Source organism: Alligator mississippiensis, chromosome 1, assembly GCF_030867095.1.
Source record: "Alligator mississippiensis isolate rAllMis1 chromosome 1, rAllMis1, whole genome shotgun sequence".
In the NCBI taxonomy this organism is placed as follows: domain Eukaryota; kingdom Metazoa; phylum Chordata; order Crocodylia; family Alligatoridae; genus Alligator; species Alligator mississippiensis.
This window is the reverse complement of record NC_081824.1, coordinates 220,099,281-220,114,184: the sequence shown is the minus strand read 5'-3', so window position 1 is coordinate 220,114,184 and position 14,904 is coordinate 220,099,281. Positions and strand designations below refer to the sequence as shown.

Genomic DNA, 14,904 nt, shown 5'->3' with positions numbered 1-14,904 from the left:
GTGTCGACAAGACAGGAGACAGGTTTACCAGAAATAAGGCATTCAACAAACGGACCAGATTGGTCAGTAGCAAGCAAAGGAGCAATGATGTCACTGTCCCTCAGGCTGTCCTATTCAACACTGGGAAAATTGACAGGAAGTGGAGGTGGGGGCTGGGGTCTGGGTCCTTGGCCGGGGTGGTTGGGGCATTCTGATTTCCAATGTCCTTCTTGCTTGCAATAATGACATTGGTTCCCATAGCCTGGGTTTTGTGGGCTCAAGGATCTATCTCTTCCCCTGAATCTACCCGGGCCTCCCCTTCCCCGTCCTCGTCCCCTTCCTCTACCTGGACCCTGCAACTGAGAAATCTGTAAGGCCATTAACTTAAACTCGGCACTGTCTTTAGACCGTTCCAATTTGTTATGAAAATGGTTAGCCGCAGCAAGGACTTCGGTCAAATCTTTAGTTTCCCAGCCAATAATTACTGTTTGAATTTTCTCAGCAATTTTAGGGTTAAGTCCCTGGACGAATGCTGCCACTATTGCTTGTTTAGCATTTCCGACTGGGTTATCCATTCCTGAGTATCGTTCAAATGCCTGTTTGAGGCGTTCTAAATAGTCATTGGGGTGTTCATTTTTGTTTTGTTTACAGGTATTTATTTTGATCCAGTCTGCCTTTTTTGGGCAAATTGTGAGAACTGCCTGAACCAAAGCATTTCTCTTGTCAATAAAGTCTTGGCCAATCCCTGGGTTTTGATCTGGCCAAGTACAGGCAGCGTACAGACGTAGCATAGTTTCCTTGGGCAAAATGGATCGCATGAGCTGATTAATGTCAGCCCATGTTGGATTATAACAATTTATAACAGTCTGCAATTCTTCTTGAAATTTTTCTGGGTCTTCCCTGATTTTTGGGAACTTTTGAGTTAAATTGTAGAGATCACCTGGAGTCCAGGGTGCGTGCACAGTTACTATATTTTGTCCATCGGTGCCAATGCCTGGCATTTTTCTTAGGGGGTAAACTTGTGCAGTTCGGGATCTCAGATTGATGGGAGATCTTTCCATGCCTATTCCCATTCTTCTAAATACACCTGTGGTGGGTTGTGACCCAGGAGTAAATTGCCACACTGGTGATGATTGAGTGGCAGATATGGTGGATGAGTTCGGACTATTAAGCTCCGTGGATGGATTTACTGAAGGAGCTTCAGCTAATGGGTCACAAGCCTGGGCTGCAGCTTGATGTTGAACTGGTTGTTGCTGATATGGGAGTCCCAGGAGAGCAGGGTTCGAACAAAGGTCAAGGATATCCTCTGCTGGCTCCGGTGGTGGGGGCGCCCCGGGCAATGCTGGATACATCGGAGTGGTGGCCAGCGTGTAATTTGGGGGAGCAGCCAATTTCTCCCGAACAGCTTTTAACTGCTGTTTTAATTTTTCTTGAGAGTTTTTTAGGCTCCTAGTTTGAGATTCTGTCCGCCTTTTGGACATTTCATCATACCAATAAAAGAACGCGTCCCACTGGTTTTGTGGTGTTTTGGATCCACGGGACTCTAATGCCCCTCTCAAGTGCACTATTTTATCCTGATCAAATGTTCCTTCCTGTGGAAAATGTTTCACAGGATCATCCCTAGTATACCAGTTCCACTTATCCAGGTACTTGCAAGTCTCGGGAGAATAGTGTGTGTACATAAAGTACGCCGGAGTCCCCTTAGGGGGGACAGGAACCTGTTTAGACTGACTTGTTCCCATTTTCAGTCACACAGGGAGACGTAGGAGAGGCTTATTTAGGATGTCTGGGCCGCTCAGTGCCTTGCCCCGCAGTTTTTCACTGCCCAGACAAAAGGCTTCTGACCCGACACCGGCTCATAAAATGGAAATGGGGAGGGAAACACTAGAGGGATCCTTTCACTCCTGCTTTCGGCAGAAGCTACTGGGACGAGGGGTTTGGAAAAGACAAAATCACTCAGACGCCCTGTCCACTGGGTCACGAGGTTCCAGTTGGGTCCCCTTGCTTTCAAAACTGCCCTGTCAGGCAGAATTGGGGCGGCTGAACCCAACCGTAGTCTCAGTCCTGGTCAGTGGCTCATATTTCTAAATACACACACACATTCATTCAATAAGCCCTGTCCACTGGGTCACGAGGTTCCAGTTGGGCCCCCTTGCTTTCAAAACTGCCCTGTCAGGCAGAATTGGGGCGGCTGAGCCCAACCGTAGTCTCAGTTCTGGTCAGTGGCTCATATTTCTAAATACACACACACATGCACATTTATTCAGTCAGCCAGACTTCCTACCCCACACCACCTTAGTTAATTAACTACAAGCCCGATGTGCTGTTGGATGAAGGTGCCTCAAACAGTTTCTCCCTAAAACGTACGTTACCAGACACAAAATGGGATCCTTTACCAGACAGAAAATTTTAGCCGGCAGTAAGGTTCAGACTGACCTGTTTTAACAAGGTTCAGATCCAGTTACCACGGCCAAGTTGGGAGCCTACAGGCAGTCCTCCTCCGAAACCCCAATAGAGATTTTGAATTAGGTCTCTTACCTCTCAAGTTTGGCGCCTCAGGGTTCGGGGGGGGGGGTAGCCTGCGGTCCTCCTTCCTCAGCCTGTGTTCTGGATCCGAGTCACGGCACCAGGAATTGTCGTGGAAACACACACAGAGTACTTTTGGGTCAGGTCAGCAAGAAGCTTTTATTCAAAAGAAACTACAGCTGTAGGGGGAGTTCCAAAGTGACATGGATTTCCCAAGCACTTGGAAGGGGTCCCCCCCCAAGAGCAAAATCAGGAGGCTTATATACTTTTTAACAGTCGCTTACAACTCACGTGATCATATAGTGAAATTAGCATGAAAAGCGGCTATAATATTTCTTCATTATTTCTTTGCTGTTATCAGGATGGGAATTATGGGGGAGGTGGGGTTAGTTCACAAACCTCCTTCTTGCACCTGGAAATCTACTTTGTACATACTTTTTTTTTTCTACCTTCAAGGCCGCGGTGAGCGAAGCATTTGCAGAAGAGTTACAAAGAACAAACACTTGCCCTTATCTGTTCTACTGTACCGAGCCAGCAATTCTACACAAAGCGGTTATGTCACCTTTATAACTAAAATAATCAAAGTTTAAGGCATATATTTTTTCTGATTCCACAGCCCCCCCCTTTGAGACTATTTAGTCTCACTTTAGCCTTAAATTTCCATTCTCATGAGCCCCTCTATTTCATCATGCAGCCTTTCATGTTTTCTTTCAATCTGCTCACACTTTTGTAACACCATTATTCTAGACTCTGCTGTGGGTTTTCTTGCCTTGCTAAAGCTTCCCCTGCTGGCTTTCACGCAGCAGAGGATCAGTTGCATTAAGACATAGAACATTATCAGAACTATCAAGACAAACAATATTCCATATAGGATTTTCTTGCCAAGGGCCCCGAAATCTGGGAGCCAGGAAGTTAGTCAAGATCACATTTCTTCTAGACCCCAGTCAGTATTTTCTGAGGCCACTTGATGTAGGACCCTTAACTGATTTCAGATTTTGCGAATGTCAGTTTCGATTCGCATGTCCTGATTGATATAGACACAACAGGTGGAGTTTACTAAGGCACGTACTCCTCCCTGGGATACCAATAGGTAATCTAGGGCTATGCGGTGTTGTATAGTTACTTGTGAGATCTGGGAGATCTCTTTTTGCAGAGCCTGAATTGCATCCGCAGTGGCATTTCCCATAGCTTCCATTGTGGCTGAAATGTTAATTATGGCTAGTTCCAATTCTCTTACTCCAAGCCACGGTATGAAGGTTCTCACAAATCGATGGAACCCTGTGTTTCTGGTAGCTAAGGGGTTAACTGCCCTTTTCATGTGATGGTTGAAATTTTTTACTTGTTCCAGATATATTGCACTATGCATTTCGAAACCAGGGATAACACGTCCAAGAGTGCATGCCCCCACCCAATTCCAGGGCAAGATTTTATGAGCCCTGTTTCCGCAGAGCCAGTAAAGGCCTGGGGCAGAAAGGGTACTCAAATCTCGACAGTTGTTGTGCCCTATCCGGCACTTTTGATTGATATGCATCGTATAGGACGGTCCACGTTCAGCTGCTATCCTGCTGTACCGAGATATATTATAAGAAGTAAAATTGGAGTGAATGTAAAATTCCGATCTGTTTGCAATGAGAGCAACATGAGGTTCCTTAGAAAAGTTGTAGACCATGAATCCTGTATAATTGAGAGAGGGTACGTTACCCAACAGGATTCCACTGGTGCTACTAGGGCTATAATCTAGAGTAGTTAGGCAATGAGGGTAGTGTCCTACAGGTGTGGCTTTATTATAAGCTCCTGTGTTGTTGGATCTGTAACAGAAAGGCGCCTCTACTCTTGGGGAGATTATCCAGTTAGCAGGGGTGGCCCTCCATTCTTTAGGAGCGGACCGATGGGCAGCTAACGAGTAGTGTCTAACGAAGCCGCCGTTTATTTTTCCCCATTGCTGGAGGGATATTGGTACTCCGATCATTGGGATTCCTTGGTGTAGGTGTGCTGGGCTGTGAGAGCATATCCAGCAGTCACTTTTATTTCCAGCTTGAGCTACCGCATGGGAGATCTGCAAATACAAATTTTTCTCCCACCCCCCTTGGGTGATACTGAGATACCCAAGTGTGATATATAAGGACATCAGTGCCATTTTTAGATACAGGAGGGATAAAGAATCTTAATAACAAACATAACCAGCACCAGTAAGAAAAAGAACACTACCAGCCAAACCCAGGATGGCAGCCAAAGTCTTTCTTCGTCCTCTGGGCTTAAGTTACCTAAAGGACTGATAATGTCGGCTCTTGGTCTTGATCGAGGTGGTGATCTTCCGAATGGGAGCATTCACTTTCTTCGAGGCCGAAGATATCTTCGTTCTTCAACTGATGAATCCGGCTGGGCTGAGGTGTTGGGTTCAGGGGAGAGGTTACTAGCACTTGCACCCTGATGCTCCTCACTTGCCTGAGTGAGGTCCTGAGGGTCTTTGTCCTTGGCCTCAGGGAAAGATCCCAACCTTGGTTGGAATACAGCTGCTTCGGGGTCCAATGGAGGTGATACCTTCTTGCAGTGCGAGGCGTGAGTCCACATTTGGTGACCTTGGCAACGAACAGCAGAATTAGTGGTTAGAAGTACCTGGAAAGGTCCTTTCCATCTGGGTTGAAGTGCGTTTTTCCGTTGATAGATCTTTACGTAGATCCAATCCCCTGGTTCGAGGTTGTGACAGGGAACATCCGGTGGTTGAGGTAAGGCTTCTTGGACCTGTGAATGAACAGACTTGGCATACTTCATTAATGCCTTGCAATAATTTAGTACAGTTTCATTAGTTAATTGTAGGTCTGTTTGGTGAGGGGCAACAGGTGGTGTAGCTGGCATCCTCATGGGTCGTGCCATGAGTATTTTATAAGGGGTTAGGCCATGTTTTCTGTTAACAGTGTTTCTAATGTGCATAAGAGCAATGGGCAGTGCATCAGGCCATTTGAGGCCTGTTTCAGCACAAATCTTCGAAATGCGCGTTTTTAAATCAGAGTTTTTACGTTCTACAGCATCACTTGACTGTGGATGATAACTACAGTGTAGGTGTTGCTGTATGTTGAGTGCTTGGCAGATGTTTTTTACTATCTGTCCTGTGAAATGGGTGCCACGGTCACTATCTATTGTGAGGGGCAATCCAAATCTAGGGATGAATTCTTTGAGCAATTTCTTTGCTACAGTGATGGAATCAGCACGTACGCATGGGTAGGCTTCCACCCATCCAGAGAACACATCAATAATAACAAGAATGTATTCATAAGAACAGCACTTAGGTAGCTGCACAAAATCAATTTGCAGATTTACAAACGGTCCCCATGGAGGGGGATGGGCTGCGGGTGTCGTTTTTACCCGTTGCCCAATGTTGTGAGCTAAGCAGATGGGACAGGAGCTACAGTACTGTTGCGCCATGGAAGGAAAATTTGGGGCAAACCAATTTCTTTGTACTGTAGCAATCATTCCTCCTTTGCTCGTATGGGCCACAGAGTGGGTTAAACGAGCAAGATGTGGCAAAAGCTCTCTAGGCGCCACCAGGTGGCCGTCCGGGGAGCGCCAGAGAGAGTCGGGGTGCAGTGAACATCCTGCACGCAGCCAGTCATTTATTTCCTTTTTTGGGGCCTGATTTTGAAGAAGGGCCAGACTTGAAAGGCTAGCCAAAGGAGACTGGTCTGCTGAAAAACAAACAAAAACAGAGTTAGGAGCCTGTGGGCCAGAAAGGGCCGCATTTCTGGCAGAACGGTCTGCCAGATCATTTCCTCGTGTGACATCATCAAAGGGTTTCTCATGAGCTTTACATTTAACAATAGCAATAGCAAGAGGCAATTGAACAGCTTCTAAGAGCGCTTTTACATAACAACCATGACTGATTTGGGTCCCTGATGAAGTGAGGAACCCTCTTTGTTTCCAGATTTGTCCAAAATCATGAACAACACCAAAAGCATACTTAGAGTCAGTATAAATGGTTGTGGTTTGATTTTTTGCAAGAATGCAAGCACGTGTTAAAGCAATGAGTTCAGCAACTTGAGCAGAACGAGCTTGGGGTAAAGAATAGGCTTCCAAAACAGCATACTGAGTGCATACTGCATATCCCGCAACTAATTTGCCTGCATCATTTCTAAGACAGGAACCGTCAACAAACAAAACAAGGTCAGAGTTCGGGATAGGAATGTCCTTGAGGTCAGTTCGAGGGGTTAACAATTGAGTTGTGATAGACAGGCAATCATGAGGCTCACCATCAGAGGCAATAGGCAGAAGTGACGCAGGATTCAGAATTGAACAGCGATTTAAGGTTACATTTGCAGCTGACAGTAGAAGTTGCTCATATTTAGTAAGACGGGAATTGGAAATGTGCTGAGTTTTGCCCTTGAGCAGAAGGGCCATCACAGCATGTGGAACTGCAACGGTTAAAGAGCGTCCCAAAACTAGAGAATCTGCCTTTTCAACCAACAAGGCAGCAGCTGCAACTGAATGGAGGCAAGGAGGAAGTCCCGCAGCTACGGGATCAAGGGCAGAGCTGTAATATGCAATTGGGCGATGCTTTTCACCATGCAGCTGAGTGAGTACTCCTAAAGCGATTCCTTCCCGTTCATGACAAAACAAGGTAAAGGGTTTCTTATAATTAGGAAGTCCAAGAGCAGGAGCAAGAGTGAGGGCTTGCTTAAGGGCCACAAATGCTTGTTCGGCTTCAGGAGTCCAAGGGAGGGGTTCCGGGGTGGTATCATGAGTGAATGCTTGCAAGGGTTTTGCGAAAGCAGCATAACCCAGGATCCACTGTCTACAATAACCCGTTGCACCTAAGAATCCCCTCATCTGTTTTCTAGTCATAGTTTTGGGAATGTTGAGGATAGCTTCAACTCTACTAGGGGAAAGGTGTCATTCTCCTGCTGAGATATCATGCCCTAAATAATGTACCTTAGACTTGCAGAGCTGCAATTTAGATTTTGAGGCCTTGTGGCCTTTCTGAGCTAAAGCTGTGAGGAGTGTCAAAGTATCTTGCTCACAGGCCTCTAAAGTGGGTGAGGCTAACAATAGATCATCAACGTACTGAACAAGGGTGGACCCCCCTTTGAACGTGATAGGATCCAAATCTTTTTTAGGATCTGGGAAAACAGGGTTGGGGACTCTGTATATCCCTGAGGGAGTCTTGTCCAGGTATATTGAAATCCCTGATAAGTAAATGCAAACAGATACTGGCTATCCTTATGAACGGGGATAGAGAAAAAATCAGAACAAAGATCCACTACTGTGAAATATGTAGCATCTGAAGGGATACAGGAAAGAATAGTGGCAGGGTTAGGGACCACGGGGAAAGCGGGTAACACAGCGGCATTTACAGCTCGAAGATCTTGCATAAAGCGATACGTATCTTTACCAGGTTTTTTGACAGGTAGGATAGGTGTGTTGCAAGGGGAGCGTATTGGGACAATAATCCCTTGCTCAAGGAGTGAGGAAACGACAGGCTTGATCCCTTCCTCAGCTTCCTTTGAGATGGGGTACTGTGGGACACGAGGAAGTGGCTTGGCAGGGTTCAGGATGATACGCAGTGGTTCAGCACTCAGCATGTGCCCCACTTCATTCGCATGGGTGGACCACAGCTGTGGAGGTACTCGTGCCAACAGTTCCTCTTGCAAGAAGGAAGTGTCAGGATCAGAGTACTCCTGGGTTAGCAAAGCCACAAGCTCGGTTTCCCTATGTTCCGGTACCTCAAGGTAAACACCATCTGGGCTACAATAAATCACGCATCCCAGTTTACACAGCAAATCCTTACCAAGAAGGTTGACAGGTGCACAGGGGCTAAGAAGAAAGGCATGATTTTCAGACAAAGGGCCAATAGAGATGGAGACAGGTTCAGAGACGGGATGTGGGATAGGTTGTCCGCCTATACCGACAGCATTTACAGTTTCAGGAGAATAAGGTAGAAAAGGAAACTCAGCAGCCTTTAGCGTGGAGCGGGATGCTCCGGTGTCGACAAGACAGGAGACAGGTTTACCAGAAATAAGGCATTCAACAAACGGACCAGATTGGTCAGTAGCAAGCAAAGGAGCAATGATGTCACTGTCCCTCAGGCTGTCCTATTCAACACTGGGAAAATTGACAGGAAGTGGAGGTGGGGGCTGGGGTCTGGGTCCTTGGCCGGGGTGGTTGGGGCATTCTGATTTCCAATGTCCTTCTTGCTTGCAATAATGACATTGGTTCCCATAGCCTGGGTTTTGTGGGCTCAAGGATCTATCTCTTCCCCTGAATCTACCCGGGCCTCCCCTTCCCCGTCCTCGTCCCCTTCCTCTACCTGGACCCTGCAACTGAGAAATCTGTAAGGCCATTAACTTAAACTCGGCACTGTCTTTAGACCGTTCCAATTTGTTATGAAAATGGTTAGCCGCAGCAAGGACTTCGGTCAAATCTTTAGTTTCCCAGCCAATAATTACTGTTTGAATTTTCTCAGCAATTTTAGGGTTAAGTCCCTGGACGAATGCTGCCACTATTGCTTGTTTAGCATTTCCGACTGGGTTATCCATTCCTGAGTATCGTTCAAATGCCTGTTTGAGGCGTTCTAAATAGTCATTGGGGTGTTCATTTTTGTTTTGTTTACAGGTATTTATTTTGATCCAGTCTGCCTTTTTTGGGCAAATTGTGAGAACTGCCTGAACCAAAGCATTTCTCTTGTCAATAAAGTCTTGGCCAATCCCTGGGTTTTGATCTGGCCAAGTACAGGCAGCGTACAGACGTAGCATAGTTTCCTTGGGCAAAATGGATCGCATGAGCTGATTAATGTCAGCCCATGTTGGATTATAACAATTTATAACAGTCTGCAATTCTTCTTGAAATTTTTCTGGGTCTTCCCTGATTTTTGGGAACTTTTGAGTTAAATTGTAGAGATCACCTGGAGTCCAGGGTGCGTGCACAGTTACTATATTTTGTCCATCGGTGCCAATGCCTGGCATTTTTCTTAGGGGGTAAACTTGTGCAGTTCGGGATCTCAGATTGATGGGAGATCTTTCCATGCCTATTCCCATTCTTCTAAATACACCTGTGGTGGGTTGTGACCCAGGAGTAAATTGCCACACTGGTGATGATTGAGTGGCAGATATGGTGGATGAGTTCGGACTATTAAGCTCCGTGGATGGATTTACTGAAGGAGCTTCAGCTAATGGGTCACAAGCCTGGGCTGCAGCTTGATGTTGAACTGGTTGTTGCTGATATGGGAGTCCCAGGAGAGCAGGGTTCGAACAAAGGTCAAGGATATCCTCTGCTGGCTCCGGTGGTGGGGGCGCCCCGGGCAATGCTGGATACATCGGAGTGGTGGCCAGCGTGTAATTTGGGGGAGCAGCCAATTTCTCCCGAACAGCTTTTAACTGCTGTTTTAATTTTTCTTGAGAGTTTTTTAGGCTCCTAGTTTGAGATTCTGTCCGCCTTTTGGACATTTCATCATACCAATAAAAGAACGCGTCCCACTGGTTTTGTGGTGTTTTGGATCCACGGGACTCTAATGCCCCTCTCAAGTGCACTATTTTATCCTGATCAAATGTTCCTTCCTGTGGAAAATGTTTCACAGGATCATCCCTAGTATACCAGTTCCACTTATCCAGGTACTTGCAAGTCTCGGGAGAATAGTGTGTGTACATAAAGTACGCCGGAGTCCCCTTAGGGGGGACAGGAACCTGTTTAGACTGACTTGTTCCCATTTTCAGTCACACAGGGAGACGTAGGAGAGGCTTATTTAGGATGTCTGGGCCGCTCAGTGCCTTGCCCCGCAGTTTTTCACTGCCCAGACAAAAGGCTTCTGACCCGACACCGGCTCATAAAATGGAAATGGGGAGGGAAACACTAGAGGGATCCTTTCACTCCTGCTTTCGGCAGAAGCTACTGGGACGAGGGGTTTGGAAAAGACAAAATCACTCAGACGCCCTGTCCACTGGGTCACGAGGTTCCAGTTGGGTCCCCTTGCTTTCAAAACTGCCCTGTCAGGCAGAATTGGGGCGGCTGAACCCAACCGTAGTCTCAGTCCTGGTCAGTGGCTCATATTTCTAAATACACACACACATTCATTCAATAAGCCCTGTCCACTGGGTCACGAGGTTCCAGTTGGGCCCCCTTGCTTTCAAAACTGCCCTGTCAGGCAGAATTGGGGCGGCTGAGCCCAACCGTAGTCTCAGTTCTGGTCAGTGGCTCATATTTCTAAATACACACACACATGCACATTTATTCAGTCAGCCAGACTTCCTACCCCACACCACCTTAGTTAATTAACTACAAGCCCGATGTGCTGTTGGATGAAGGTGCCTCAAACAGTTTCTCCCTAAAACGTACGTTACCAGACACAAAATGGGATCCTTTACCAGACAGAAAATTTTAGCCGGCAGTAAGGTTCAGACTGACCTGTTTTAACAAGGTTCAGATCCAGTTACCACGGCCAAGTTGGGAGCCTACAGGCAGTCCTCCTCCGAAACCCCAATAGAGATTTTGAATTAGGTCTCTTACCTCTCAAGTTTGGCGCCTCAGGGTTCGGGGGGGGGGGTAGCCTGCGGTCCTCCTTCCTCAGCCTGTGTTCTGGATCCGAGTCACGGCACCAGGAATTGTCGTGGAAACACACACAGAGTACTTTTGGGTCAGGTCAGCAAGAAGCTTTTATTCAAAAGAAACTACAGCTGTAGGGGGAGTTCCAAAGTGACATGGATTTCCCAAGCACTTGGAAGGGGTCCCCCCCCAAGAGCAAAATCAGGAGGCTTATATACTTTTTAACAGTCGCTTACAACTCACGTGATCATATAGTGAAATTAGCATGAAAAGCGGCTATAATATTACTTCATTATTTCTTTGCTGTTATCAGGATGGGAATTATGGGGGAGGTGGGGTTAGTTCACAAACCTCCTTCTTGCACCTGGAAATCTACTTTGTACATACTTTTTTTTTTCTACCTTCAAGGCCGCGGTGAGCGAAGCATTTGCAGAAGAGTTACAAAGAACAAACACTTGCCCTTATCTGTTCTACTGTACCGAGCCAGCAATTCTACACAAAGCGGTTATGTCATCTTATAACTAAAATAATCAAAGTTTAAGGCATATATTTTTTCTGATTCCACAATGTGAATAAGAGATGACCAAATAACATGGATGCTGTTTATCTGTGACAGTGTCCTTAGTCCATACTGTGGCAAAGGATTGTTATTTTCGGCAGAAGGACAGTGGATGCCATGCGTTTGGGGGCATTAGTGCCCTTTCACTGCATATTTATTGTAAGGCCAGGCAGGAGTATCATGCTAATAGGATGTGTGCCATCTCAATTTTCCTGAATCATCAGAGGCCTGTGGCTCAGGGGTCTTTCTGGTGTTTTATACAAGCCTTAGTCGGTGACATTGTTCCCAAGTGGCAGAAACAGAGTGAGACAGATGACAACAAGACATTGTTTTGTCAGGAAAGGTGGAGTGGAGAAGAATAAGGAAAAGAACAATGTAAAAGAGTTTGAGATGGGGAGGCAGAAATATGGTAGCTTACAGAAAATGGGAAAGGAGAAAAAAATCAGTGGCTCATTTCTTGGTTACTGTACCCCACTGACATCAAAATAATCCTACTTCAAATTGTCTTTCTTTCCTCACTTGCATGTAGACAGGTGAGCAAGGAGTTATATTCTCAGTTTGCATTTTCTTCTAGCCTTGAGAACTGAAGTGCCTTGTATGTAAAGAACTGGTGTTATAGCGCTTTTCAGTTTTCAAAATTGCTTCGCCATCAGTTTCTAAGATAGCCTGGGGTACTTCAGTGTTACAAATGGAAAGTGCAGTTAAAAGGCATATTAATAAATACCCGTATAAAGTTCACCTCAGCTGCATTTATACTTGTGTCTTTCTACCTCTGGGAATCTGACCAAGTCAGAGACCATCAAAAGAGCAGGATTAACTCCTCCATAGCCACAGAGTAACAAACCACAGTAAATTATTATTACTTTGCAATATGTGAAGTATATGAGGAATTTCACTGTTACAAAACCTCCCATCACCTCACTCTGCCTATCTTTCTACCTCCTCTCAAGGCCTGCCATCTAACCCACCCCCTTGCAAACTCCTTTGCCACCATTTTCCACTCAATCAACCCCCTGCAGGGATCTCATTTGCAATTCCCTTTTTAATAACCTAATCTAGGAATTGAGTGGTTAAGAAATCCTCCATGTTCAGGAATGCCTTCACAAGGAAACCAGTCACTGGTTCTCTCTAATTCTTTTTTTAGGGTAGCTGAACATTACTTGCCCATCTAGATGGCTGCAGTTCAGCTTTTTTAAATAATAAATCATAAGGCCCTATTGCCCTGCTTCTCTCTCTGGGCACTTTTATTTATCCCAGAGAAAGAGATTGCACTACTTGCAAGCTTTTTCCAGCTACACATACTTGCAGCACTAGTAGAGGGTTAGTAGACTCCCTTAAAAGATCATCCAATGTGCATTTTGGATGTTGACATGTAAGTACCAGTTTTCACAAGACCTCTGAAAAGTACATATCTGACCTAGGGGTATCTTAGGGGTATTTCCCCAACAACAGTTACGCTTCTGCCCTCTTCCACTGTTGAGGTAGAGCTATAAGGGAAGAGGGAGAAAAAGAGAAGAGTAATATATAGTGTGAAAAAATATACTTTTTTCACATCTTTGGCAACACAGATAAAGCATTTGGCTCTTTTTTTTTTTAACTTTCTCTCCTAAAAACAGATCTGTCTAGGTTTTTAGCTAGAAAAGGTTTACAGTTTTACAGACAAAAAGCAACCTTTTTAGAATGGAAACCCTTCTGCATGCTTAGCCATTGGGGTTGCTGTTGCTGCCTGCCCACAATTAACTACTGTAATTCTTTTTATGTGTACAAGCATGACCCAGTATCTAGTATTAGTAAACCTGATTTGCCTTTGTCTCCCTCACCTTCTTATTGTTGTATTGCAACTTTCTTCTGATTTAATACACCCCCAGCTTCATGGTGTATGCTGCTTCCCCAACCAGCCTCAGAAAAATCAGTCTGTTCCCATATTCAAGGCTGAGCAGTTATATTCCCATAGTGGAGCAGTTACTTCACCAGGAAAGCAGTCCATTTTGTTGATAGCCTCGCAAGCAGTGATGGGTATTTGGCATATTAAAAAACAAACTTAAACATTCAGCAATTGTTTGAAGACTGAGGCAAATACTTTGCAGTATTTTTCTTCCTCATTTTATATTTTGCTGCCTGAATGTTTATGTGGTTTCATCCTTTTTTCCTTGATCTACAATAGCATTTCTTCAGGTGTGAGTGCTTAAATTGGAAAGGACAATGTTCAAAAGCAGCTGGAAACAGCACAAGACCCTCTGGGTATGATCAGCTACTGAGAATTTGTACTGCAGTATATTGCTTGTAATTTGGTGCTTCATTGATTGAGTCTATTGTCATTTGATAACCTGCTAGAGAATTGGGGATCTGAAGAATCCGGTCACAGGTGGGGTGGTCTTTAAGAGAGATGGACTTAGCCCTACCTGCCGCTAACTAATTGCTCCCTAGGTGATAGGTATACAGCCAATGATGACTTCCAAGTCACAAGTGGCTCCATTAGGAAAAGCCTTATTCAGGGAAGTACCTTTGGGAGACTGTGGGTCCTGGAAAAAAGGACTTCATTCATGTATTGTTTATACTGTACTTATTTTTAAAGAAAAACATCCATTGCTGTGAGAAAAGGGACAGAAATGTGCCACTCATGGGAGCTTTATATGCTGTCCTGCCTGATAAATTGACTCAGCAGCTTACATACCCCCAAAACACTTCTCACATTATTCGGTTCTGTTTAAGAATAGTTGTCTTATTTTCCCTTGTGCTTACTTTGTATAAAAGCAGGGGGCAGCAATAATAGCCCATGATGAGGAGAGCTCTTTCTCTGTCTCACTCAAGAAGGAAATAGAGCACTGCTCATCTCCTGTTTTGGACATGCCGCAATGGACAATCCACTACGTGCTGTCCCCTGCTGTTGTCTAATAAGGAGCTTAAAATAGTTTCAGACTGCAGTAGCTCCAGGGGCCCCAATTAGTGATCACGGTTCCGTTGTTCTAGAGGCTGTTCTACCACATAATGCAAGGCAGTCCATATCCTAAAGAGCACACAATCCAAGCAGAGGAAAAGAGACAAAAAGTAGCTGCACCTAATGGGCATGGGGATCACAAGGTAACAGTGAGATATGAAGATGAAGAGTGCAAGAGGCAGAGGTCATGGCTTACCAGCAGCCAAGCAAAGCTGCTTCATGCTGACTTCTGGAAGCAGCTGGACTGCTACAGAATGAGGGGAAGAGTATGGCCATCCTTTCTCAAGGTGGAGAGGAACAGAAGAGAGTAAGCAGGATCATCAGATTCTGCTCCCTAAGGGCCTTATTATATGGTGGTTTTGGGTGGCTCCTGGAG

The 14,904-nt window shown here is 45.4% G+C and overlaps 2 protein-coding genes across 4 annotated transcripts in view; one reads left to right on the top strand and one right to left on the bottom strand.

Annotated features, from left to right (window-relative positions):
• Positions 1 to 14,904, top strand: part of MACROD2 (mono-ADP ribosylhydrolase 2) — a 1,573,191-nt gene that overhangs the window by 439,273 nt on the left and 1,119,014 nt on the right. The window lies entirely within an intron of this gene.
• On the bottom strand, positions 3,435 to 11,117 carry LOC132246788 (uncharacterized). Its single transcript, XM_059720116.1, has 2 exons — positions 10,996 to 11,117; positions 3,435 to 5,247 (listed from the first exon to the last, which is right to left on the bottom strand). The coding sequence occupies exon 2, from the start codon at positions 4,640 to 4,642 to the stop codon at positions 3,494 to 3,496; it is 1,149 nt and encodes a 382-aa protein (XP_059576099.1). The 5' UTR covers positions 4,643 to 5,247; positions 10,996 to 11,117; the 3' UTR covers positions 3,435 to 3,493.

What these genes read in the sequence shown, in the direction of transcription:
- LOC132246788 (XM_059720116.1), bottom strand. Translation starts at nt 4,642, where the DNA reads ATGGCACTGATGTCCTTATATATCACACTTGGGTATCTCAGTATCACC.